This window comes from Theropithecus gelada, chromosome 7a (genome assembly GCF_003255815.1).
Source record: "Theropithecus gelada isolate Dixy chromosome 7a, Tgel_1.0, whole genome shotgun sequence".
NCBI classification, from domain to species: Eukaryota; Metazoa; Chordata; class Mammalia; order Primates; family Cercopithecidae; genus Theropithecus; species Theropithecus gelada.
Window position 1 is genome coordinate 42,717,483 of NC_037674.1, and position 23,673 is coordinate 42,741,155.

The 23,673-nt window shown below is 48.6% G+C and overlaps 1 protein-coding gene across 5 annotated transcripts in view; it reads left to right on the top strand.

Annotated features, from left to right (window-relative positions):
- SMAD3 (SMAD family member 3) overlaps positions 1-23,673 on the top strand; it is a 129,979-nt gene that overhangs the window by 85,239 nt on the left and 21,067 nt on the right. For 3 of the 5 annotated variants that reach the window (XM_025390852.1, XM_025390854.1, XM_025390853.1), the window contains exons 2-5: positions 14,303-14,496; positions 14,662-14,793; positions 16,164-16,238; positions 20,294-20,344. In XM_025390852.1, coding sequence (XP_025246637.1) covers positions 14,303-14,496; positions 14,662-14,793; positions 16,164-16,238; positions 20,294-20,344 — 452 coding nt within the window. Of the gene's footprint in view, positions 1-10,086; positions 10,114-14,302; positions 14,497-14,661; positions 14,794-15,423; positions 15,598-16,163; positions 16,239-20,293; positions 20,345-23,673 lie in introns of those variants that run through there. The other 2 variants (XM_025390851.1, XM_025390855.1) reach the window with 2 other exon arrangements.

A 23,673-nucleotide genomic window follows, 5' to 3' on the forward strand; every position in this document is an offset into this window, starting at 1 on the left:
TTTTTTTTTTTTTTTTTTTTTTTTTTTTTTTTTAATTTTTAAGAGAGCAAAGCTATTTCTCAGTCTTTTGTTTTTTGAGATGGAGTTGCGCTCTGCTGCCCAGGCTAGAGTGCAGTGGCACAATCTCAGCTCACTGCAACCTCCACCTCCCAGGTTCAAGTGATTCTTGTGCCTCAGCCTCCTCAGTAGCTGGGATTACAGGTATCCGCCACCACGCCTGGCTAATTTTTTTGTATTTTTAGTAGAGACAGGGTTTCGCCATGTTGACCAGGTTGGTCTTGAACTCCTGACCTCAGGTGATCCACCCACCTTGGCCTCCCAAAGTGCTGGGATTATAGATGTGAGCCACCACACCAGGCCTCATTTCTCAGTCTTAAAACATTCAGGTATTAGTGGAAGGCCCAGATCTGTGTTTCAGTTCTACCTTGCCTCCTCTAAGCCTCTTTTCTTTTCTTTGGGGAAGAGGGTCTAAGATAAGACCATTATCTCACAGTCTCCAATAGCTCTTTCTCCCCAATTTCCCTTTTATTTATTTATTTATTTATTTTTGAGATGGAGTCTCTCTCTGTTGCCCAGGCTGGAGTGCAGTGGCATGATCTTGGCTCACCGCAACCCCCACCTCCTGGGTTCAAGCCATTCTCCTGCCTTAGCCTCTTGAGTAGCTGGGACAACAGGCGTGTACCACCATGCCCGGCTAATTTTTGTATTTTTAGTAGAGACAGGGTTTCACTATGTTGGCCAGGCTGGTCTCGAACTCCTGACCTTGTGATCCACCCGCCTCGGCCTTGCAAAATGCTGGGATTACAGGCCTGAGCCATTGCGCCCGGTCCATTTTCCCTTTTAACCTTTCTCCCCAAAGTTAGAGTTTTTGAAAAATAATTGATTTTTTTAAAATTGACAAATAATTGTCCATATTCACGGGATACACAGTGATGTTTTGATGCATATTAATGTCATCATGGTGATCACATCAGGTTAATTAGCATCTCCATCATATCAAGCATTTATTTCTTTGTGTTGAAAGCGTTCAATATCCTTCTATTTGAAATTATGTAATATATGATTGTTACTATGTATGTTACTATATAAGCATTCAATATCCTCCTATTTGAAACTATGTAATATATGATTATATATAGTAACAATCGTATATTACATAATTGTAAACTATGTAATAATATTGTAATATATGATTGCTAGCTATTTGAAACTGTCTAATATATGACTGTTTAGTATAATCATCCTACAGTGGTAAGGACACCAGAACTGATTTCTCCTCTTTAGCTGTAATTTTGAGGCCTTTAACAGGTCTCTCCCCATCCCTCTATTCCCTCTCCCCTTTTCAGCCTCTGGTATCTTCTTTTCTATTTTTACAAAGTTAAGAGTTTTGGGGCTGATACATGTTTTTACCTAAATACTCATTTTTTGTTCCACCAAATGGATCATCATGTTGTCGTAGAATGAAGGAATCCTTTCTGTCCTATGGGCATTTTATTTTCTTCTCCCTCAAACTGACAATGCAAATTAATTTGATTCCCCAAAGCACTTTGGAAACAGAGACTCTTAAGTGTTGGCTACACGAACAGGCCCACTGCCAAGCCAAGCGAGAGGCCCAGATCACCCGGAGTGAGAAGATGGGTCTAAACACACCTGGCTTTGTGACTCCATTTCAAGCTCCCTGTATTGTTGGAGGTCAGCTTTAGGGGTGAGGGATTTTAATGAAAGCTGAGGTGAGGTCCGCTGTTGCCTTAAGCCCATCAGAACATTGCCAAGGGCTGTGAGTATGCTGAATGGGTCCATGAGTGATCTCTTAAAAAGACATAAACCATCTTCAGGCCTAATTTTCAGCAGAGTGAAATGGCCCCCTAGAAGATTCTGTGAAGCCTGGCAACTTTTCCCTTTCTTCCAGTAGTCACAGACCAATTCCGATCTTTGTAGCATCTTTTATTTGGGACTTGAAAGTTCTATGATCCTGCTGACACTCAAGAAAAAGCAATCCCCATCAACTTCGTGCTTGGAGAAAAAAGTTTGTGAAGACCAAAGCTACTAAATAGAAAAGCCCTGAACACTCCGCTCCTCCTCCTCCTTCAATATTTAACCATCTTTGCATGGCGGAAGGGAGGGGCTCTCACCAGAGCCAAAAGAGAATCTCTGCTGATTTAAACCCAGTGTGCTTTGTAGTCATAGAGAACTGAGTTTGGAGTGTAACATCTAGGTTCAAGCCCAGGCACTGTTCCTTGCTGATCCTGGAAGACTTTGGGCAAGCCACTCAGCATCAAAAATTTTTCATCTGTACAATGGGAGTGATGATACTCAGCCTGCAGGATCCCTTTATCCAATGAGTTAGTGAGTGAGAAGTGCTGGGTAAACGCTTGCTCTGAGGTGTAAATTGCTTCTGTTTGGCCAGGCACCCTGGCTTACGCCTGTAATCCAAGCACTTTGGGAGGCTGAGGCAGGTGGATCACCTGAGGTCAGGCGTTTGAGAGCAGCCTGACCACAATGGTGAAACCCCATCTCTACTAAAAATACAAAAATTAGCCAGGTGTGGTGGTGCATGCCTGTAATCCCAGCTATGCAGGGAGGCTGAGGCAGGAGAATCACCTGAACTGGAGGTTGCAGTGAGCAGAGCTAAAGGAGCGATACTCTGTCTCAGTAGGGGGGGAAAATTGCTTCTGTTTACCCCCATCTTGCTTATCTCAGCGCATTTCCTTAGCCTAGGGGGATCTCAAGGGGAGGGAAGAGAGCAGATTTGCCCCCAGGGGACATTTGGCAATGTTTAGAGGTGTTTTTTTTTTTTTTCAGTTGTCACAGCTGCAGGTGGGCGGCCTACGGGCATCTAGTATGAGGAGGCCAGACATGCTGTTAAGCATTCTATACATGTTTCTATACAGGACAGCCCCCCAGCCCCCAACAAAGATTAGCCCAAAACATCAGTAGTGCCAATGTTGAGAAACTCTGGGCCTCGCCAGATCCATAGCCCAAGGTTGAAAAGTTCTTGGTGTCTGCGTGCTTTACAGATAATTATCATCAAGCTGAACTTTCTCCAGTAACCAACCTTCTTTTCCAGAAAGTACACATTCTGTGCCCACCCATGGCCCTTGGGAGGTGGGATGGCCCAAGGTCTAGGCGATCTTTGTGTGTTTCCAGTAGAGTCCAGCCCTCCCAAGGATAAGGCAAGTAAGGCAAGGTGTTTCCTGGTTTCCTCCTCCAAGGGTCTGCGCAGGAGCCTCCTGCAACTTCTGTGGCTCCTGCCCAGGCTGCCCCATCTGCCTGGGGCACTTGTCATGGACCTGAGCCGACTGCTCTGGAGAACTAGCAGGGGGAAAGAGAGGACTAAATATAATGGGGAGAAGTGAAGAAGAGGCCAGCTGCATAGGGGCATAGGGGGCTGCAGCCTGGCATTTTATTTGGTTCCCCCTAGACTGGCAGCATTCATGCCTGAAGCACTAGATATTGTCCATTTATAAGTTCAGATGAAAATTGAGTTGTTCTTGGTGGAAATGTTTTAGTGACTGGTATCAAGGGTTGTGAAATTCTGTCTTCAGCTCTTCATGGCCAATCTAAACTGGAACATTCAAAAATATGCTTAGTACACTTACAGAACTTGTTGAGAACACTCAGGAAACTCAGCTAGAGACAGAGCACATGGTCACTGTGGTAGAACTTGCAGTGAGACCTCAATTATCTAGAACCTGGCCAACCACATACTTGACCTCACTAGATTTCTTTGTGGCACCAAATGAAAAGAACAGGCTAATGTTGGAAATGGAGTTTAAATAAACAACAGTTTTAAAAATCTTTGAAAATGCCGGGGGTGTAGTATATTCAGTGTACATCCTGAGTTCCTTTTGTTTGTGACTCTTTGATTTGAAGCTTCAGAAAATTACAATTATAGGCTAATTATTTTTACTACTGCTAATCATAATATAGTCAAATTATAGGTCTTTCAACCAGAGTCAACAACTGCTCAGTCCCTTTTTAAAAAAACAGAAAACACTTGTGATCTTAAAGACCTTCAGGCAACTTAAGATTCAATACAACAAAGAAAAAATTGTCTTGCTGTTCTTAACTTACCAAAGCAGGAAAGCAGACTCACATGTGTTTTACAAACGTCATTGGCAAGAAGGTTGGCGACACCAGCTTGGTTGCAAGGAAAGAGGCAATTGCGAGGCCTCCTTCTCACGCTGCAGTAATTTGCTGAGTGACCTTGAACAAGGATCTTACTAATGCATCAGAGTCTGTTTCCTTAACCCCAAAATGAAGGGATTGGACCAGGTGCCCTCAAGGTTCCTCAAGGGTCAGCCGTCACAGTTCTCCGAAGTGAGTTTTCAGGCAGACATAGAGTTAGCCAGAGTGTCGCCTCACCAGGACATTTTGTTTTCTGAACATGGGGCCTCTGTGGTTTGTCCCATGGACCCAGCGGACTGGGTCCATAACTCCCTGAAGAACTTCTCCCCAGCACAAAGGATGCTTTGGATTTGACTGTGTGTACCAAAGGGAATGAGTGAACCCCCAAATCAAACATCCTTCTTGGCAGACAGTGTTTTCAGGGCTTTCTTATTTGTTCCTTTATTAAGCAGTTATCCGGGGGTGGTCCATTGCATGGGAGAAAGAAAGGCATGTTCTAATACTTGCGTATTAAAGAGCAGCAGAAAGAGAGCTCTCAGGGTGAGCTTACAGTTCAAAGACCAAATGGAACCGAGGCAAGGAGACTTTCCAGCCACCAGCAGAATTTTTTTCTGCCTTCCCAGAAGGTCTGATGGAATGAGCACGTCATCCAAACTTGAAGTCACTCAAGTCTTGCTTTTATTTTGAACCAGAAAAAAAGATAAAGAAAACCCACGTAGAATGCAAAATTTAAGTAGAGTAGAAAGATTTTAGGCCGCGTGCGGTGGCTCACGCCTGTAATCCCAGCATTTTGGGAGGCCGAGGCGGGTAGATCACAGGTCAGGAGTTCAAGACCAGCCTGGCCAACATGGTGAAACCCTGTCTCTACAAAAAATACAAAAATTTAGCTGGGCGTGGTGGTGGGCAGCTGTAATCGCAGCTACTCAGGAGGCTGAGGCAGGAGAATCGCTTGAACCGGGGGGGCGGAGGTTGCATTGAGCCAAGATTGTGCCATTGCACTCCAACTTGGGTGACAAGAGCGAAACTCCATCTCAAAAAAAAAAAAAAAAACTTAATTGCAGGTGAGTGAACACAGGAATAGTAGGGTAGCTTGATTGCTGTCAAAGGGAAAGAGATGGGGAGGATGTGAAACTACGAGGGCAGATGGGCGTATCTGCTGCAGCATGTATGTTCTGTGAACATGTGTGTATGTATCATTGTGAGTTCAGGGCATTCATTGGCAACCCCGAGGTCTAAAACAGCTCCTTTTTTTCCATTAAACATAGCAGATGGGAAATGTCTAGATATAGAATAAATTGAGGTGAAATGTATGCTAGAGGTTTGGTTTTTGGGTTATTAATGTGCTATTTGGGGCTGCTTTAAAAAATGAATACTAAGGCCGGGCGCGGTGGCTCAAGCCTGTAATCCCAGCACTTTGGGAGGCCGAGACGGGCGGATCACGAGGTCAGGAGATCAAGACCATCCTGGCGAACACGGTGAAACCCCGTCTCTACTAAAAAATACAAAAAACTAGCCGGGCGAGGTGGCAGGCGCCTGTAGTCCTAGCTACTCGGAAGGCTGAGGCAGGAGAATGGCGTAAACTCGGGCGGCGGAGCTTGCAGTGAGCTGAGATCCGGCCACTGCACTCCAACTTGGGCGACAGAGCGAGACTCCGTCTCAAAAAAAAAAAAAAAAAAGAATACTAAATGAGTATTTGGGGGTAAGTTCATATTTTATGCAAATTGACTCCAAAGCCTCTAGGTAGGTTGTCCTTCTGAAATAGTTAAGTCTTATCCTGGTATTGTATTCAAGATCTGGGCATAGGGCTATGCCCCATTTAGAATTAGGGAAAAGAATCTGAGTCACGCAGCCTGGCTTCACGTTATATTAAGTCTGGGAAAAGTTAGGAAAGTTGGGTAACTCTCAGGTGCTGTTTCTCAATCCATCTATGGAGATAATGATACTCCAAGTTTATTGGGAAAACTGGTGATGGAGTCAGTGCATCAGTCAGCTAGTGTTGCGTAACAAAGCACTCTAAAAACCCAGCAGCTTAAATCCATTGTTTATGCTTACTCATGCTTCTGTGGCTCACCTGGGCTTGGTTCCTTGCTACAGATTTGGCTTAGGTCTGCTCCACGTATTTTCATTTTTGGGCCCAGCATATGGGGCAGTAGCTGCCTGGGGGTGGGCAGGTGGGAGAGGAGGGAGGTCCCATGATGATGGCAGAGGTACAAGAGGACAGGCAGAGACATACAATGGCAGTCTGTCCCTTCTGCTCATATTCCACTGGCCAATACAAGTCAACAGTCTACCCCAAAGTCAAGGGACAAGAAAATACGTGCCACCCATGGTAGGAGGAGTGGCAGAGCCACAGAGCAGAAAGTGTGGCTGCCGAGAGGGGTGACTAATTCACTCTGTCACAGTCATCAAGTGGCCAACACGGTACCTGGTACATAGTCACTTCCACCTCTGTTGTTACTATTACTACTCAATGGGCAAGTTGAAAAAGAAAGTTTGTCTGAAAGTGACTAGAAAGTTCAGTAGTAAGAGCATGTGTGTGTATTAAATAAAATAGGTTTCAACTGAAATATCATGTTAACAAATTTACTCTTTGTTCACTTCTTTGGCCCAGTTAACTGGCACAGTGCTTGGGATATGGTAGGTGTTCAATAACTATGTGGTGATTGATGAATGGTCACTTTTTTTTTTTTTAATTTCCGAGATGGAGTCTCACTGTGTCACCCAGGCTGGAGTGCAATGGTGCAGTCTTGGCTCAAGCAATTCCCCTGCCTCAGCCTCCCAAGTAGCAGGGATTACAGGCGCACAGCACTGCGCCCAGCTAATTTTTGTGTTTTTGGTAGAGACGGCGTTTCATCATGTTGGCCAGGCTGGTCTTGAACTCCTGACCTCAGGTGATCCACCCACCTCGGCCCCCCAAAGTGCTGGGATTACAGTCATGAGCCACCACGCCCAGCCGAATGGTCACTTTTAATAATGGTGATGCAGCATGGGATAACAGAAATAGTGCTGTTCATCCTACTTGCCTCTATCTCCCATGTTTCAGCCCTGGTCTGGGTTTGAATCCTGGCTCTGCCATTTACAAGGTATATGACCTTGGGCAAGCCTCCTGAGTTCTCTGAGTTGGGCGAGGGTCCTGGGGGTGTTGCCATTTCTGCGTGCTCACATAGCATTCGTGTGCCTGGCACATAGTGCTGAATAGATCTTGGCATGTTTCTGGAACTTACGTACTCTGCTCCTCACCTTCTCCCAGCCTCTGTGTTGTCCCACAGATGGCTGTGAGTGGCTGATGGGTGGAAGTGCAGACGTGAGTAACCCTTGACATGAGGTGGGCCCCAGCCCCACCCTCTCTCCTTGGGGTGCACTCTGGCAGGCTTCACCTGCGCCATCGGCTTTGGGCTCTGGCATGGCCGCATCCTTGGCTGTGGCTCTCACCACCATTTTGGGATACTTTACAGGTCCCACTTGAAGCCAATGGGAGGAAACCTAATTTCCTGTAACAGGAAATTGTTCTGCTAGGGAAGAATATATTTAAGGATTAAAACCTTCTGCCAGAGGAACTTGAGGGAGTTGCTAGAGAAAGACCTTTGGGGGTCTGTCATCAGGAAGCCAGTGGGTGTGGGAGAGGAGATCTCAGTCATAAACGGGGAGGAGGCCCAGCAGCAGGTTCCTGGGACTGTACTCCTCATGCCAGCAGCTGGTCTTGGGCTGGGAGGAAGGGCTGGGCCAGGGAGAAGAGTGGGTCATAAATAGACCATTTTCTGCAACCAAGCATATTTATGGTAACATCAGCTCAGAATTAAGACTTATTTATTGGATTTACTTAGTGGGCCCAGTGCCCTATAAGGCTTGGGAGGGTGTGTTCTGGACACATCAGCTGTATTAAATCCAGCAGCTGAAACTCCACATTCACTCTTATTATTTTGGTAAGCATTGCTATATATTTTGAGTGGGGCAGAGGGAGAAAGAAGGAACAATGCCAGGGCTCTGGGCAGCCCAGACTCCGACCCAAGAGGAGTTGTCGCTGATGCATAAGAAGTAAATGAGATTCCCTCCCTGTCATGAGTTTGGGAATTGCATGGCCCAGAGAAGCAGGGTCCAGATGACTTTTAGAAAATACTGCCAAGCCAGATTGGTGGTCGTGTGCTTGCGAGCTGGAGAGTGAGACGTGCCTGTCTCCTTGCCATCAGAACCCAACCTGGGAGCCAGGAGTGCTGGCCACTTGGCATGGCCCTGATACAGACTGCTGTGTGATCCTGTGACATGCGCTTTGCCTCTCCAGGGTATTGGGTGTACAGTGAGGTGGGACCATTGTAAGATGTGCCTTATTACCCACACAGTGTTGTGGTGAGGATGATCTGAGATAAGGAACACAGAAGCCTTGTGAAAATTTAAAGCACCAGACAGACATGAGGACTCACTGTGACCCTCCTGGCGGTGCACCCAGATGGCCGAAGCAGGGAAAGAGATGTGTTGTTGAGGACCTACTGTGTTCCTTCCTTTGCCGGGCACTATCATAGTAAAGAGGCAGTAATGGTTACATGACAATACTGACAGTAGACTTTCTGGAATATCTTTCTGACACTTTCTGGAATATCTTTCTGGGTAGTGTCCATTCAAATCATACTATCTCTTTTTTGAAAAAATTGATTGTTAATATTGAGTGTTCTTACTAATATTTCATTTTTAAATTTTATCCCTCTGGGGAAAAGAATTTTTTTTTTTTTTTTTTTTTGAGACAGGTTCTCACTCTGTCACCCAGGCTGGAGTGCTGTGGTGCAGTCACAGCTCACTGCAGCCTCAACCTCCTGGGTTCAAGCGATCCTGCCATCTCAGCCTCCCGAGTAGCTGGGACTGTAGGCGTGGGTCACCACGCCCAGCTAATTTTTCTATTTTTTGTAGAGATGGAGTTTCACCATGTTGGCCAGACTGGTCTCGAACTCCTGGGCTCAAGTGATCCACCTGCCTTGGCCTTTCAAAATGCTGGGATTACAAGTGTGAGCCACCACGTCCAGCCAGTGTTTCAGATGAAAAATATTAAGACCAAGACACTAAGTGATTTTTTTCAAATTTGTACAGTTAGCAAGTACTGAGTCAGTATTTAAACTCAGGCTTATTAAATCCATTGCCTTTTTTTGGAATGGTGGTATAATTTATAAATAATAAGCCATGCATATTTAAAGTGTGCACTATGACAAATGTTGATATATGTATATACCTGTAAAACCATCATAGCAGTAAGAGAATAAACATAACCTTTACCCCCAAAAAAGTTTCCAAGTGCACCTTGGTAATTGCTCCCTCCAATCCCTACTCCCTCCCTGTAACTTCCTCTGTCCCCAGGCAATGACTGATCCCTGCTTTCTGTCACTAGATTAAGATTAGTGTGCCTTTTACTTTAGTTTAAATTACCTTATAATTTTACATGAACATAATCATGCCTGGCTTCTTTCACGCAGCAGCATTAATTTAGATTCATTCATAGTGTTGCGTGTATGAGTAGTTCATCCTTTTTTAGTACTGAGTTGTATTTCTTTGTATGGATATGTTATAGCTCATTCGTCTGTTAATACACGTGGAGTAGTTTTCAATTTGGGGCTATTACATTCACGTACAAGTCTTTGGACATAGGCTTTTATTTCTCTTGGGTAAATACTTTGAAGTGGAATGGTGGATCATATGGTAGGCTTATGGTTTTTTAGCTTTTTAAGAAACTTCCAAATGTTTGAGGGATGAATATCCCAATTACCCAGATTTGATCATTACACATTGTATGCTGGTATCAAAATATCGCAAGTACCCTATAAATAAGTATAGCTACTGCATATCCCCCAAAATAAAATATTTTAGAAAGGAACTTCCAAGCTGTTTTCCAAAGTAGTTGTACCATTTTACATTTGCACCAGCGGTGGAAGGGAGTTCCAGTTGCTCCACATCCTTGCCAACACGTGGCATGATCAGGCTTTTTAATTTTAGCCATTCCAATAAGTATGTAGTCCTATCTCATAGTTTTAATTTGTGCTTCTCTAATGACCAACGTTCTCAAGCATCTTTTCATATGCTTGTTGCCTTCATATCTTTCTGGGTAGTGTCTGTTCAAATCATATCTCTTTTTTAAAAGATTGAATTGTTAATATTGAGTTTTCAGAGTTCTAGAAAAAGGTCTATTATCAGATATACGCTTTGCAAATATTTTCTCCCAGTTAGGGCTTGCCCTTTTATTCCTTTAACAGTGTCTTTCAAAGACCAGAAACTTAAATTTTGCTGCGGTCTGATTTTTTTTTTTTTTTTTTTTTAATGAAGTGCTTTTTTGTGTAGTATCTGAGAAATCATTGTCTATCCCAAAAAGTCACAAAGATTTTCTCCTGTTTTCTTCTAGAAGTTTTAGAGTTTTAAGTTTCACTTCAGTTTGTTTTTATATAGGGTGCAATGTGTAGTTTGAAGATTATCTTTTTTACATATCCAGTTGTTACATCACCATTTGTTGAAAAGACTGTCCTGGTTCCACTAGATTGTCTTTGGACCTTTGTTGAAGCCAGTTGTCCATACATATGTAACTATATCTGGACTCTCTTAGGGTCCATTGATCTGTTTGTCAGTCCTTGTGCCATTATCATACTGCCTTGATTACTGTAGCTCCCTTGCTTTTAGAAATATAATTAATATCAAAGTAATTCATGTATGATTAATATTACTTTTAAGGCAGGAGGGCCACCCACTTCTGTCACCCAGATGGAGCTTACCTCCACAGCCTCATTCTCTCCCGCTGCCAGCCTGAGCTTTTCTCCAAGGCCTTCTCTTGCAGAGGAGGCTATGGTGTCCAGCTGGCCCTTTTTTGGGACTTTCATCAAACACTGAAGAGCAAGTGTGGCCACTTCCCTAATCTGTGGGCACTCAGTGGCTTTGCAGGAGAAGGAGAACAGCTGAATAATGACTTCCCACTCTCCCTTTTACTCCTGTTCAACCCCCAGCTCACCGTGCTCGTCCAGGGCTGGGTTTGGGGAGTATCTCCTGTGATGTAGAATAATAAGGCTAATTTGTGGGTGTATGAAGCACTTTCAAATGGAAACCAAGCTTCACGAGGTCGGGGGGCAGGAGAATACCCCATTTTATAGACGAGACAGCTGAGTGTCCTAGGAAGCTCATGAGCTGCCCAGTGTCTCCCAGCTAGGAGAGTAGAACCCTCCTTGACCCCAGGTCTTATGACTCCACATCCGCCAGTCCTCCTTTTATACTTCAGGGACGAGTCCCAGGCTGTCCTCTCGATCTGCCTGGTAATTACTGTTTTTCAGCTGTAGGGCTTCCTTGTTCTGGGGCCCCACGGGAGGAAGGTAATTACATCCTTCGAGATGCCCTTAGTCAGCAGCTCCGGGTCAGTTCCTGTGACCAAGCCCAGCTATGACCTTTGTGTGTCCTTTCCCCTTCCCAGGCCAGTGGCTTGGAGAGTGCGATTGGATCCCTCTGTTTCTCTCTTTGGTTGGTGCTGTTGGTGGCATCTGGCCAGCCCCTCCTTCACAGAGTGCCCATGAATTCTGTGTATTCAGGCAAATGGGTGCCCTCGGTCATAAGAAGGCACAGAGGGAAAGCTTGCAAATGTCTCACTGCCAGCCCTGCCCAGCTATTAGAAAAATTATGGCACTGACTGGCAGGGTCCTAGGGTGGGCCTCCTTGAAGAAAGAACAGCCCTGCCTCTTAATGGGGTACCTGTGACTCATGAGCATCCATCTCATCGGCTCCCCGCATCTATCCCTGCTACCCACAGTCTGTTGGTCACATGTAGCCAGAGTTCCACAGGGCCTGTCTCTTTCACACATATGCACAGCCCATTTGCACATCTCAGAGGCTACATACTGCTTTTAGAACACAGAAGAACCCTTTATCATGGCCTTCAGGGCCCTGCAGAGTAGCCCTGCCTGCCTCCCCAGCCTCGTCTCTAGCCAGCTCTCTCTCACGATCTCTCCAGTCCCTCTGGCCTTCATTCTGTTCTTCCGGCCTCACTATGTTTTCCACTTTCCACAGGGCCTTTGCGTGTGCCCTTCCCTCTCTTTGTACTGCCCTTCTCCTGCACCCCTTTGCCTGGTTAGTTCTTACTTACTCTTTAAGCCTTCAGGTCAACCATCACCTCCTCTGAGATGCCCTGTCCAACCCTTCAGCAAAGTGGGTGCCATGGTCATACACTCTTGGGGTTCCCTGTTATTTTCCTTCAGGACACTTTCATTGCATGTAATTGTAGGTTTCTGTGATGATGGTGATGATTATTTGAAACGGAGTCTTGCTCTGTTGCCCAAGCTGGAGTGCAGTGGCACGATCTTGGCTCACTACAACCTCCCCCTCCCGCGTTCAAGTGATTCTCCTGCCTCAGCCTCCTGAGTAGCTGGGATTACAGGCACGGACCACCACGCCTGGCTGATTTTTGTACTTTTAGCAGAGACAGGGTTTCACCTTGTTGGTCAGGCTGGTTTTGAACTCCTGATCTCAAGCGATCCACCCGCCTTGGCCTCCCAAAGTGGTTTCGGTGAGTATTTGATTACTGTCAGTCTTGCCCAGGGGAGTGGAAGGTCCATGCAGACAGGGACCACTTTGCCAACCTTTTCTCACAGTGAAGTCTCTTTCCTTACCACTGTATCCTTATTGCCACACATAATAGGTGCTCATTAAATATGTGCTAAATAAGGGACTCCATTTTAGTGGCACCTCCTCACCTAATGTCAGACACTATCTGAAGTTTTATGTCCCTCCGGAAACCTTCTGCCTCCCAGCCTTGCCCATAGCTGACGATGCTTTTGCCATCCCTGAGCTCTCCAGTCGTCCTTTCCTGTAGGCCACCCAGACTCTCGTCATGCACATCACCTGGGGATTTCACAAAGGGAAAGATTCTGATTTAGTAGGTTGGGGTAGGTGCTAGGAGTGTACATTTTTAACAAACTTCCCTGAACCTCTGCTACTGGTCAGGGACCACCACACTTTGGCCTGGCTTGAGAGGTAAGGGCACCAGGTCATAGCTGCTTGGCATAGAATACATGGTTCACTCAGGGTCATGGCACTGGCCCATTGTAGGTGGGCACAGTAGTGTGTGCCTGCAGTCCCAGCTACTTGGGAGGCTGAGCTGGGAGGATCACTTGAGCCCGGGAGGTGGAGGTTGCAGTGAGCCGAGATCACGCCACTGCACTCCAGCCTGAGTGACAGAGCAAGACTCTGTATCAAAAGTTAAAAAAAAAAAAATCTCTTTAATTTCCCTCTTTCCCTCCCTGCTCACCACAAATAACTAAGAAAGAGAGAAAGGAGGGGCAGGGCATGGTGGTTCACGCCTGAAGTCCCAGCACTTTGGGAGGCCGAGGCGGGCAGATCACGAGGTTTTGAACTGCAGGGCTAGGGTGGGTCTGTTCTTTCATTGAAAAACTATTTGTACACCTACTAGATACTGGCTAACATGGTGAAACCCTGTCTCTGCTAAAAATACAAAAACAAAATTAGCTGGGCATAGTGGCGGGAGCTACTCGGGAGGCTGAGGCAAGAGAATGGCGTGAACCTGGGAGGCGGAGCTTGCAGTGAGCCAAGATTGCGCCCCTGCCCTCCAGCCTGGGCGACAGAGCAAGACTCCGTCTCAAAAGAAAAAAAAAAGAGAGACAGAGAGAAAGGAGGAAAGGCAAGTTTTCTTTTCTCTCCCTGACTTTCTAACGTGCAAGGGAAGACCTGGGTGAATGAGGGGAGGCAGCCTGTGTACTGTGTCACTCTTCTTTGGATCACTGTAGTCCCCATATCTGTGCCTAAAGAACTCTCATTGTCCTCCCCAGCCCTGTCCCCTCTCCACACCTCTGGGCTGTGTAGGAAGCCGATGAGTGGCTCCTGGACCTTTTCCAAGCACAGTTGAAGTGCGGGCCCTTCCCGTGGAACACAGCTCCCTGAACAGCAGTACAAAGTTGGGGAACCCACCGGGGACGGGTGGACGAGGCCTGCTCTGCCGGCGGGGGGTCCTCACAGGGGGCCTTTGTTGTCTTCTCCTGAGATCCCTCCCAGCACTCACAGGTAGCAGTGCTCTGATCTCCTGGACCTCTGGGTCTGGGAGAAATGAGGGGAGGGAGAGCTTTCCAAGTGTCTGGAAGTAGGAGGCCGGACTCTGCAGAAAGCATGGACAATCCACATTTCCCTCTCTTTCCGCTCCTCCCCGTCCCGGCAGGTCCCTGGATGGCCGGTTGCAGGTGTCCCATCGGAAGGGGCTCCCTCATGTCATCTACTGCCGCCTGTGGCGATGGCCGGACCTGCACAGCCACCACGAGCTGCGGGCCATGGAGCTGTGTGAGTTCGCCTTCAATATGAAGAAGGACGAGGTCTGCGTGAATCCCTACCACTACCAGAGAGTAGAGACACCAGGTATGCTGCCTGGCCCGCCTGTGGGGACAGCAGGTGCTGGGGTCGTCACCTCTCCCCCGACCCCCCCACCCCCCCCAGGGTCTGTGGTGCACTTGGGGGTGCGGGGACTTTGGTGCTGGTCTGGCATCGACACTGAGCCACCTCTGCTCTGTCTCCCCCGGACAGTTCTACCTCCTGTGTTGGTGCCACGCCACACAGAGATCCCGGCCGAGTTCCCCCCACTGGACGACTACAGCCATTCCATCCCCGAAAACACTAACTTCCCCGCGGGCATCGAGCCCCAGAGCAATATTCCAGGTAGGCACGTGGGCGGCACAGGCTGGCCTGGGAGGCAGGGGCAGCGGTCAGACATCAGTCCTGTGGCCCGAATCTCTGCCCCCTGGCTGTCCCCCATTCATCCCCTCTCTCTGCACAGCTCTGGCCTGAGGGCGCCTGACTCAGAACCACATCCCTGTTGGGAGAGGACCCATGACCTCAGCTCCCCCCTTACTAGTGATGCTTTTTTTGGCATAGAGGAGCAGCGTGACCCTTCCGCCCGGCCTTGGTGCAGTCATTTATTTTGGAAGCGGAAATAGCAACACTGTTTCTCTCACCGCCCATGAGGCCGGGACTGGCGTTCAGTCCCCAGTGGACCGGGGGTCTGCAGAGGTGGGGAGTGAGCTGAGGGCCAGGCAGCAAGTGCGGAGAGCTGGTTCTGTAAATTCGCCTGGGCATCGGGCCTCGGTGAGGGGCCCCAACCTGGGTGGGAATTGAAGTAACTTTGAGTTTTCACTCTGCAGGGAGAAATGGGCTTTGCTGTCAAAGACTGCAAATGTTTTTAGAAGCCCCTCATTTACATGCAAATAATGTGTGAATCACCAGCACTTTCCGACTCCAGGAAAGCTGTGCTTGGCAGCACTTGGGCTAGTCACTTTTGCTTGCTGGGGCAGTAATCCTGCTGCGTTCCTCTTAGAGCATGCTAATTTGGACGTGACGTTCATCCTGGGTTAGTTTACTGAGCTGAGGTTGGCTACAGACCTGTGTGCTTGGGTCAGAGTGTTAAGGAGAGACCCACTGTCCAACCTTCTCAGATCCTTTGCGGGTAGCCCTGGCGTCCCAGGGGTAAGTCAACTACTCTGTTCAAATAGCAAACCTTGGAGGGCTTCAGTCAGGGTCTGGGGGAGGTTTCAGAGAAGTAGATCGCACTGTGTTTGCGACCATTGAATTTGTAACCTAACTGCTGAGTGAGGACACATCCCCTAGAGACAAATCCCCGGTCTGCACGGGAGAAGATAGTAGAGGGTGGGTCTGAGCCTGCAGGTCTTCAGAGGACAAAGAGGGGTGAGGCAGAGGCAAGTCCGACGCCTCCCTGGAGGGGGTGGGGCTTAACCCTCACCTTGAAAGACCAGGAGAAGTTAGCCTGGTGGAGGCTCTAGGAGTATACACTTCAGACGTGGGAGTTGGTCCGGTTGTGCGTGAGCAAAGGCAGTTATGATCCAAGTGGGAGTCAGAGGTGGACAGGGGCGAGGACAACAGAACAAAGAGCTGGAACCTCTACTCCGAGACCTGGAGCTCCTGCAGCCAGGGACACTAGCATCATGGTGTGCATGTGTGATATGTTTGCAAAAGGTGTCTCAGAGCCCAGCTGTGAAGGCCTTTTAACGGACCTCCTTCCTTCTCATTCCCAGAGACCCCACCCCCTGGCTACCTGAGTGAAGATGGAGAAACCAGTGACCACCAGATGAACCACAGCATGGACGCAGGTCAGTCATGCAGGCATATGCTCTTATTCTTAACTGATTAGCAGCTGGTGGGTTCAGCCCTTCCATCCCTTCCTGTTCGCCCCCTTCCTCCCTCTCTCCTATCTCTCTCCAGTATTTGTGGAGCAACCATGATGTGCAAAGGGCAGGGCATAGAAGAGGGTCCGAGCTGCCCACGGATGATGGGGGAGATTGACAGGACAGCCAGCAGTCACTGGGCCATCTCGTGTATGCCCTGATGGAAGATGCCACATGGCACCAGGCACACAGCAGGGCCACTTCATCTGGTCTGGGGAGGAACAGCACCTTGCAGTCCAGGTTTTTCCCCACGTTGAGTCTTGGTGATGTGTAGGTGTTAGCCAAGCTGTCAGAGTGGGCAAGGGGTGTGCCAGGCAGAGTCATGGGAGTTGGGCAATTCTGGGTGCATTCTGAGCCTGGTGCATTCTGGGGACAGTAAGAGCTTGGTGTGTCTGGAGTCCGGAGAGTGTCCAGCCCAGGGAGCTCAGCGTGACTGGAGGATATACTCTCTCCAGTGGGGAGAAGGATGGGAGGGCCCACCACACAGGGCTCCGGGTGTGATGGACCTTCAAGCTGGCAAGACCACTTGGCATTGAGTCAGGGCTGATGGGAACCACTGCAGGCTGTAAGCAGGGCCTGGGCCTTAGTGAGATGTCACCGGCAGCAGGGTGGAGAGTGGCCTCGATCACCTCAAGAAGTCAGGTGGGAGGCAAGAAAAGACTGAATGGAACTAATGCCTCTTCTGATGACCAGTGGAGACCCCTGAAGCCAGTATTTTTGTGTGACAACCACATGTGATGTGTGTGCTCCTGCCGTGAGGGGCAGGCTTTAGTTCTCGCCTGCTACATCTCCAGATGTTTCCCATATCATTTGTTATAGGACCAAATTGGCTCCAGACCAGCAGCTTCTTGAATTGAACCCCAGCTGCCACATAGAATGTGTACTGAGTTGTGTTTGGTTGGGAGAGGGGGAAAAGGGGAGAGGGAGCCACGCAGATGTTCCATTCCGATGGTGGTGGGCATGCCTCGTACACACAGAGCCGCTAGACACAGCGGAGCCACCTGCCCTCGCACACAGCCCAGAAGAGATTGTGCGGTTCCTTCCCCCACCCGCCCCAGACGGAGTCTCCCTCTGTTGCCCAGGCTGGAGTGCAATGGCGCGATCTCAGCTCACTGCAACCTCTGCCTCCTGGGTTCAAGCTATTATCGCGCCTCAGCCTTCTGGGTAGCTGGGATTACAGGCAATGCAGCACCACACCCAGCTCAGTTTTGTATTTTTAGTAGAGACAGGGTTTCACCATGTTGGCCAGGCTGGTCTCAAACTCCTGACCTCAGGTGATCCGCCCACCTCAGCCTCCCAAAGTGTGGGATTACACCGCATCCAGCTGAGGTTGTGCAATTCCTGAGAGAACGAAAGAGACTCGCATGTCCGTTGTAGTTGCTGAAATCCAGCCTGGACATCGTGGCACTTTTGGGTTGAGCACACCCGGTGGAACACACCCGCCCGGCGGAGTGGCTAGCAGCGTGAACCAGCTGGAATGCATCGAAGACCTTCCTGTATCCGATGCCAAGAGACCGCTGCAAGCTTGCAGCTCTTCAGTGCAGGCACGGGAAGCAGGCCAGCGGAGCAACATGTCTCCAGCTGCTGTGTGTCTCCCCACTCTACGCTCCCTCTTCCCCCTCTGCTGCTCTCCGTATTTGCGCAGTGATTATTGTTACAAACAAACATGGACCAGAGGGGCCGGAGATTGGAAAGAGCAGCCCAGATTTCATCCTGTCAGCTCTCGTTTCTTCTCCCTCCTCTTCCTCCTTTGTGCCTCCCTTTTCTCTGTCCCCTCTCCCTTCTTCCTTTCTTCTCATTAAGGGTGCCTTCAGGGCCCTGTTGTGAACATGAGTGATTTATCTGAAGTAGAGACAGACCAGACTTGCGGACCCCAGCCAGTGTGTGGGTGGTGGGCGGGGGCTCTCCTGTTTTAGTCTCCGTTCTTCAGAGTTGCCTGCTTGGATAGTCCAGTTGCTCACGGGGTTGGCTTCCCTGCCCCCCGGGATGTGGTAGCATCTCAGGGCCAGAGGGTCACCTTGTTGTCCCCCATGTCGCCTCACCTACCTCCACGCCCTTTTAGACTTGCGAGAAGGCCCCTTGGACTTCCTAGGTGTTCGTGGTTCAGGTCACCACAAAACAGGGGACAAGCATTTATCGAGTGCCTACCACGTAGCAGTCATGGTGTAAGCCTTTTTATATGCACAGTCTCACTTAATTTTTACATGTCACACAGTAGATGATAGTATCCTCATTTTATACCTGAGGAAAAAATTAAGGCTCATAGAAGTTAAAACGGCTTAGCCAAACTCACATAGCTGATTTGTGGGGTTGTCTAGACCCTGTGACTGATTATGTAACTCAGTTCTCTCAGTGAACATTCCACATCCCCCTTTGTATTAGGAGTTACAGGGAAGGAGAAATCCGTGGTTCTTCTCTTGCCCTCAAGGAGGTTACAGCTGAGTTGGGGCAAAAGAAGAGATCGCATGAACAGCGCAAGGCAGCATTCGCTTGAGGCCAGATGCGACCCAGTCTCAGGACTTCATGCGACCCAGTCTCAGGACTGATAGATTTCATTAGACCCCATAGGGTGGTTAATAAATAAATAGCCTCCTTTTTTATTTTTATTTTTTGAAACAGAGTCTCACTCTGTTGCCCAGGCTGGTGTGTAGTGGTGCAAACATGGCTCACTACAGCGTCTATCTCCTAGGCTCAAGTAGTTGTCCAGCCTCAGCCTTCACCACTCGTGGCTATTTTTTTTTTTTTCCCTGTAGAGATGGGGTCTCCCTATATCACCCAGGCTGGTCTCAAACTCCTGGGCTCAAGTGATCCCCCAGTCTTAGCCTCTTAAAGTGCTTTATAGATGTGATTATAGATGTGAGCCATTGCGCCTGGTCTCTGCAGCCTGCTTGATAGAGGAACAGAGGAGGGGTGACCAGCAGGATGCTGCTCTGGAAAGGTGTCCACTGTTTATTTTTGAAGGCTGATACCATGTGAGTTCTTTTCTCTGGAGGTGAGAGGTGTAGAGAACATAATAGAGTAAGAATTGGGTAGATTTAGACTTTTTCCCACATGCACCATCATCTTTTGCATAAAGTGTTTGTCTGGGCCGGGCGCGGTGGCTCAAGCCTGTAATCCCAGCACTTTGGGAGGCCGAGACGGGCGGATCACGAGGTCAGGAGATCGAGACCATCCTGGCTAACATGGTGAAACCCCGCCTCTACTAAAAAATACAAAAAACTAGCCGGGCGGGGTGGCGGGCGCCTGTAGTCCCAGCTACTCGGGAGGCTGAGGCAGGAGAATGGCGTGAACCCAGGAGGCGGAGCTTGCCGTGAGCTGAGATCCGGCCACTGCACTCCAGCCTGGGTGACAGAGCAAGACTCTGTCTCAGGAAAAAAAAAAAAAAGTGTTTGTCTGGTTGCTGAGTTGCAGGGTTTCTGAGACAGGTTTGTGAGTTTCCTGGAATTGATCTTTCTAGCACCTGAGCTGCTGCAGCCTCTGACCAAGGTCGTGGCTGGTGATGCTGGGGAGGCCTCAAGCCCCGCCTGTGTGGGAGGGCTGGCCTCCTGCTTCCTGGGTCTTTGCAGCTTGGGAGAAGGGCTTCCCTGGTCCTCTCATTTTCCTGAGGGCATAGTTAATAGGGCAGGTGGTGTAAGCTAAAGAAAAAAGGTGTCACCTATTCTAGTTGAGAACTTAGCAGCCCTGAGCTGGGAGTCTTGGTTAGCATCATAAAACCATCCGAGACCTCTGAGATCATAACCATAAGAGACCTCTGAGATCATCCACTCCATTCATTCATTCCAGACAAGAAATTGGGGCCCAGGGAGGGACAGTAGAGGCAAGGGTATGGGGTAGGCCTTCTCCTGGGACTTGGAGGCTCAGTCCAGGGTTTTCTTTGTGCTGTGTTGAGCCACCCCACCTTGATATGTAAGTGTTTAGGAATTGGGCTCTCCAGGCCAAGAATCTTTTGTGAAGTCTCACAACTGTGTCTCACCTCGCAGGTTCTCCAAACCTATCCCCGAATCCGATGTCCCCAGCACATAATAACTTGGGTGAGTATCTCCTGGTGCACACAACTGGAACCCCCTCTAGCTGCAGCCCTGGCGAGTCGCCAGTGTGGGGAGGGGGCCCTGAAGGTAAGGCTCTCCCCCGACGCCTACCATCAACCCAGCTCAGCCCGTCAGGTTTCTGGTTACGGTGATGCTGAGGTCACCACAGAACGGAGAAACTTGAGAACAGTGGTGGCAGGAAAGGCAACCATATGCCGGGTTTGTATTTCCCCTGGCGGGGCCGGTAGACGTGAGTGAATGAAAATTCCCTAAACCTTATGCCCAGGAGAACGAGGGTATGTGGTCAGCTAAGCATACGTGTGCGGTTTGGTGCAAAGCCATGGACAGCCGTGCAGACTCCAGCCCCCTGACATTTAAAGACTTGTTTCAGATACACTTACTGGAGTGTTTCATCTTACAATTATGTAATTTTTCTTAAAACAGCAACATATAAGGAATTTGAAAATAAAGTCAAAGTGCCCATAATCCCAGCACCCTAACATAACTGTGTGTGATCACAGTCCTGATGTTCGTGCATCAGGCACATACATACATATCTGTGCCTTGCCACTGAGATCACAGTGCATATCTGGTTTTTTCATTCTCTCTTCTCCTTACGTTATTTTGTAAACACGTTTCTGTATTTACGTGTCTTGTTTATTGTTGTTATCGCGTGATGTTTTGGAGTGCAGGGTCCATTGTTTCTGCTACATCCCTCCGTGGTTAGACTTCTGGATCAGTTTTTCCAAGACTCACTTTTCTAACCCAGTAGGGTCCTTCAGTTCTCCAGCTTGGGATAGACTTTGGCATGGAACCTGCCAAAGGGCTCAAAACAAATGAAATATCCGTTTCGTTTTTATTGATGGGAGTTTTTTATATTCTGGTCTGGTAGTTTTAGAAAATGTAGGTTGGATTTTGTCTGGGGCTTTATTGCTGAGGCTTAATTTGTGGCTCAGGAAAAGAAACAGTTAATATTTCTTGGCGAATCAAAGTGGATTGGCCTGGTTTTTGTGCCCATTTGCTTCCAGACCTTGACTGACAGCGTCAGATGAAGAAACTCATCATTTGGAGTATTAGCAGATGCCTGAAACCCTTTAGAACAGGCTGACCTGGGCAGTGTGGGATGTGACTTTGGGGGGATCTGTTTTAACATTTTTGTAAAATAATATCACCGTGAGTGCCGGGCTTTGCAGAGGGAAGGTCAGATTCCTGATATGAAAGGACTGAGTTATTAAAAACAAACTGAAGGCTAGAAGCGAAGTTAACTTTTGAGAAATTAAAGGCCATGATGATGAACTTGACTCCAAGCTTTCAGCTTTTGAGATTGGCTGCTTTAGATTTATTTTCTGTGCCATTTTAAAACCCTACTGGGGCCAAGGTAGCACTTTTAGTCATCAGCCTTCCAAGCAGACACTTGCTTTTGAAACCATAGCAGTCCCAGGGCAGCTTGGAGGTGGCTGATGCTGGACGCAGTGCTCCAGACTGAAAGGTGGTCATTTGCTGTGAACTGCCCTCTAGATTGTGTAGACTAGGATGAGGATGATGGGATGTTTCTTGAGCTTGGACCCAAGGCAGCATACCCCATTGATATAGTTCTCCCTCCCTACTGCCCCTTCCTCAGGCAGCTTGCCTGAGGATTGAGGATTCTTAGGTTATTTCTTCCAAAGGGAGGACCCTCCCCGAGCCTGGCCAGCAGAGAATGGGTGCCAGTTTGCACTGGCCTAGTTGCATCTCTGCTGGGACAGTGTGACTCGGGGGCGAGTCGCCCAGCGAGTCAGGGTTAGGATTCTGGATGAGACACTGCGCTGACAGGCCTGGCTTCCCCTCTGCTTCATGAGCCCCTGTGCTCCCCTTCACTCATTCAAACCATTGACTTCATCCCTACTCAGAAGGTCGCCTGAACTCCCAGTGTGATCGCTGGAAGGGGGTGAGATGGTGATGACGATGGGAAACATTTCTTGAGTTCGCTGTTTACTGTTATTCAGAGTGCTTCCTGCGTGTTAACCCAATCCTTGTAACTTTATAAGGCAGAACTGTTGTGATTTTTCATTTTACAGATTAGGAAACCGGGGAACACATTGGTGAACTGACGTGTCCCAGATTCACAGCTAGTGAATGGAGAAGCTGGCTTTGAACTCAGGCCCTCTCACTCCAGAGCCTACACTCCCATTGCGGCATGACACTGCCTTGCTGGGCCATTTGGACCAGCTGTCCCCACCCTCCTCACTTAGAGGAACAAGGCTCAGGCAAGGCATTTGCTGACTTTTACATTGGAGACTAATGCTAGGCTGTGGCCCCAGGAGGGGAAGCCCTGCCTGCTTACCTGCCTCTTCCTCACTCCTTCATTCCCAGATACTTGTGGTCTGCATGCCGTTCAGGTGGGGGATTGGAAGAGGGACCACAGACCCAGCCATCAACGGGCTATGGCCTTGTTGGGATCAATAAGGCAAGACCAAAAATTATTCTAAAACAAGAAGTAGGTGCAGATAAAGAAATCTGAGGGTTCAAGGGAGGGAGCGATGGAATTCCAGGCCGGCCAGGCGTCTCCTCTGTATTCATGCACTCAGTCAACATTGGCTGAGTTCCCAGTATGTACTGATGCTGGGGGCCAGAGCTGGGAGAGCACAGGCATTTGCAGCCTGGGGGCGGGGGAGGGGCAGCTGGAGGTGTCCACGTCCACCTGTAATGCATTGTGCCAGGTGCCCAGGCACAATGGAGCAAGCCCAGAAGAAGGAGGAATAGTGCATGCCAAGGAGGAAAGTAGGGAAGTGTGGATGGAGTGGGGAGACATGGGAGAGGTTGTGCCATGTGTGAGCGGGTGCTTGAAGGACAGGTGGGACCCTGTGAGGCAGAGAAGGAGGGAAGGCCATTGCAGGTCCAAGGGCAGGATGTGATCTGAGGACAGCTGGCATGGTGGTTGGTGGTTGTCTCAAGAAGGACAAGGTGGGAAGACGAGGCTGAAATGGCAGGTGGGGCACTGAGAAAAGACCCGAGTGTCTGCTTAGCGCCGTCTTACCTGTAGAATACAGCTGTTCATGGGTTTTGAATGGGGAGGTTTTCTGATGACAGCTTCATAAAGATTAATCTGGCCACTGTGTGGAAGCTAAATTCTAGGGGAAATTACTGGAGGCAAAACAAAACAAAAACAAAAACCCACTTAGACAGCTCTTCCTCTCGAGGAGGCTGAGATGGATGCTTTTGAGAAATGGTCCAGAGCCGGGAGAATGCATTTGAGAGGGAGTCATGGGCCTGAATGAGCAGGGTTTGTTGACCAGCGTTAAGTGGGGATGATGGTAATGCCTCCATCGAGGCTGGACACCCAGGAAGTGGAA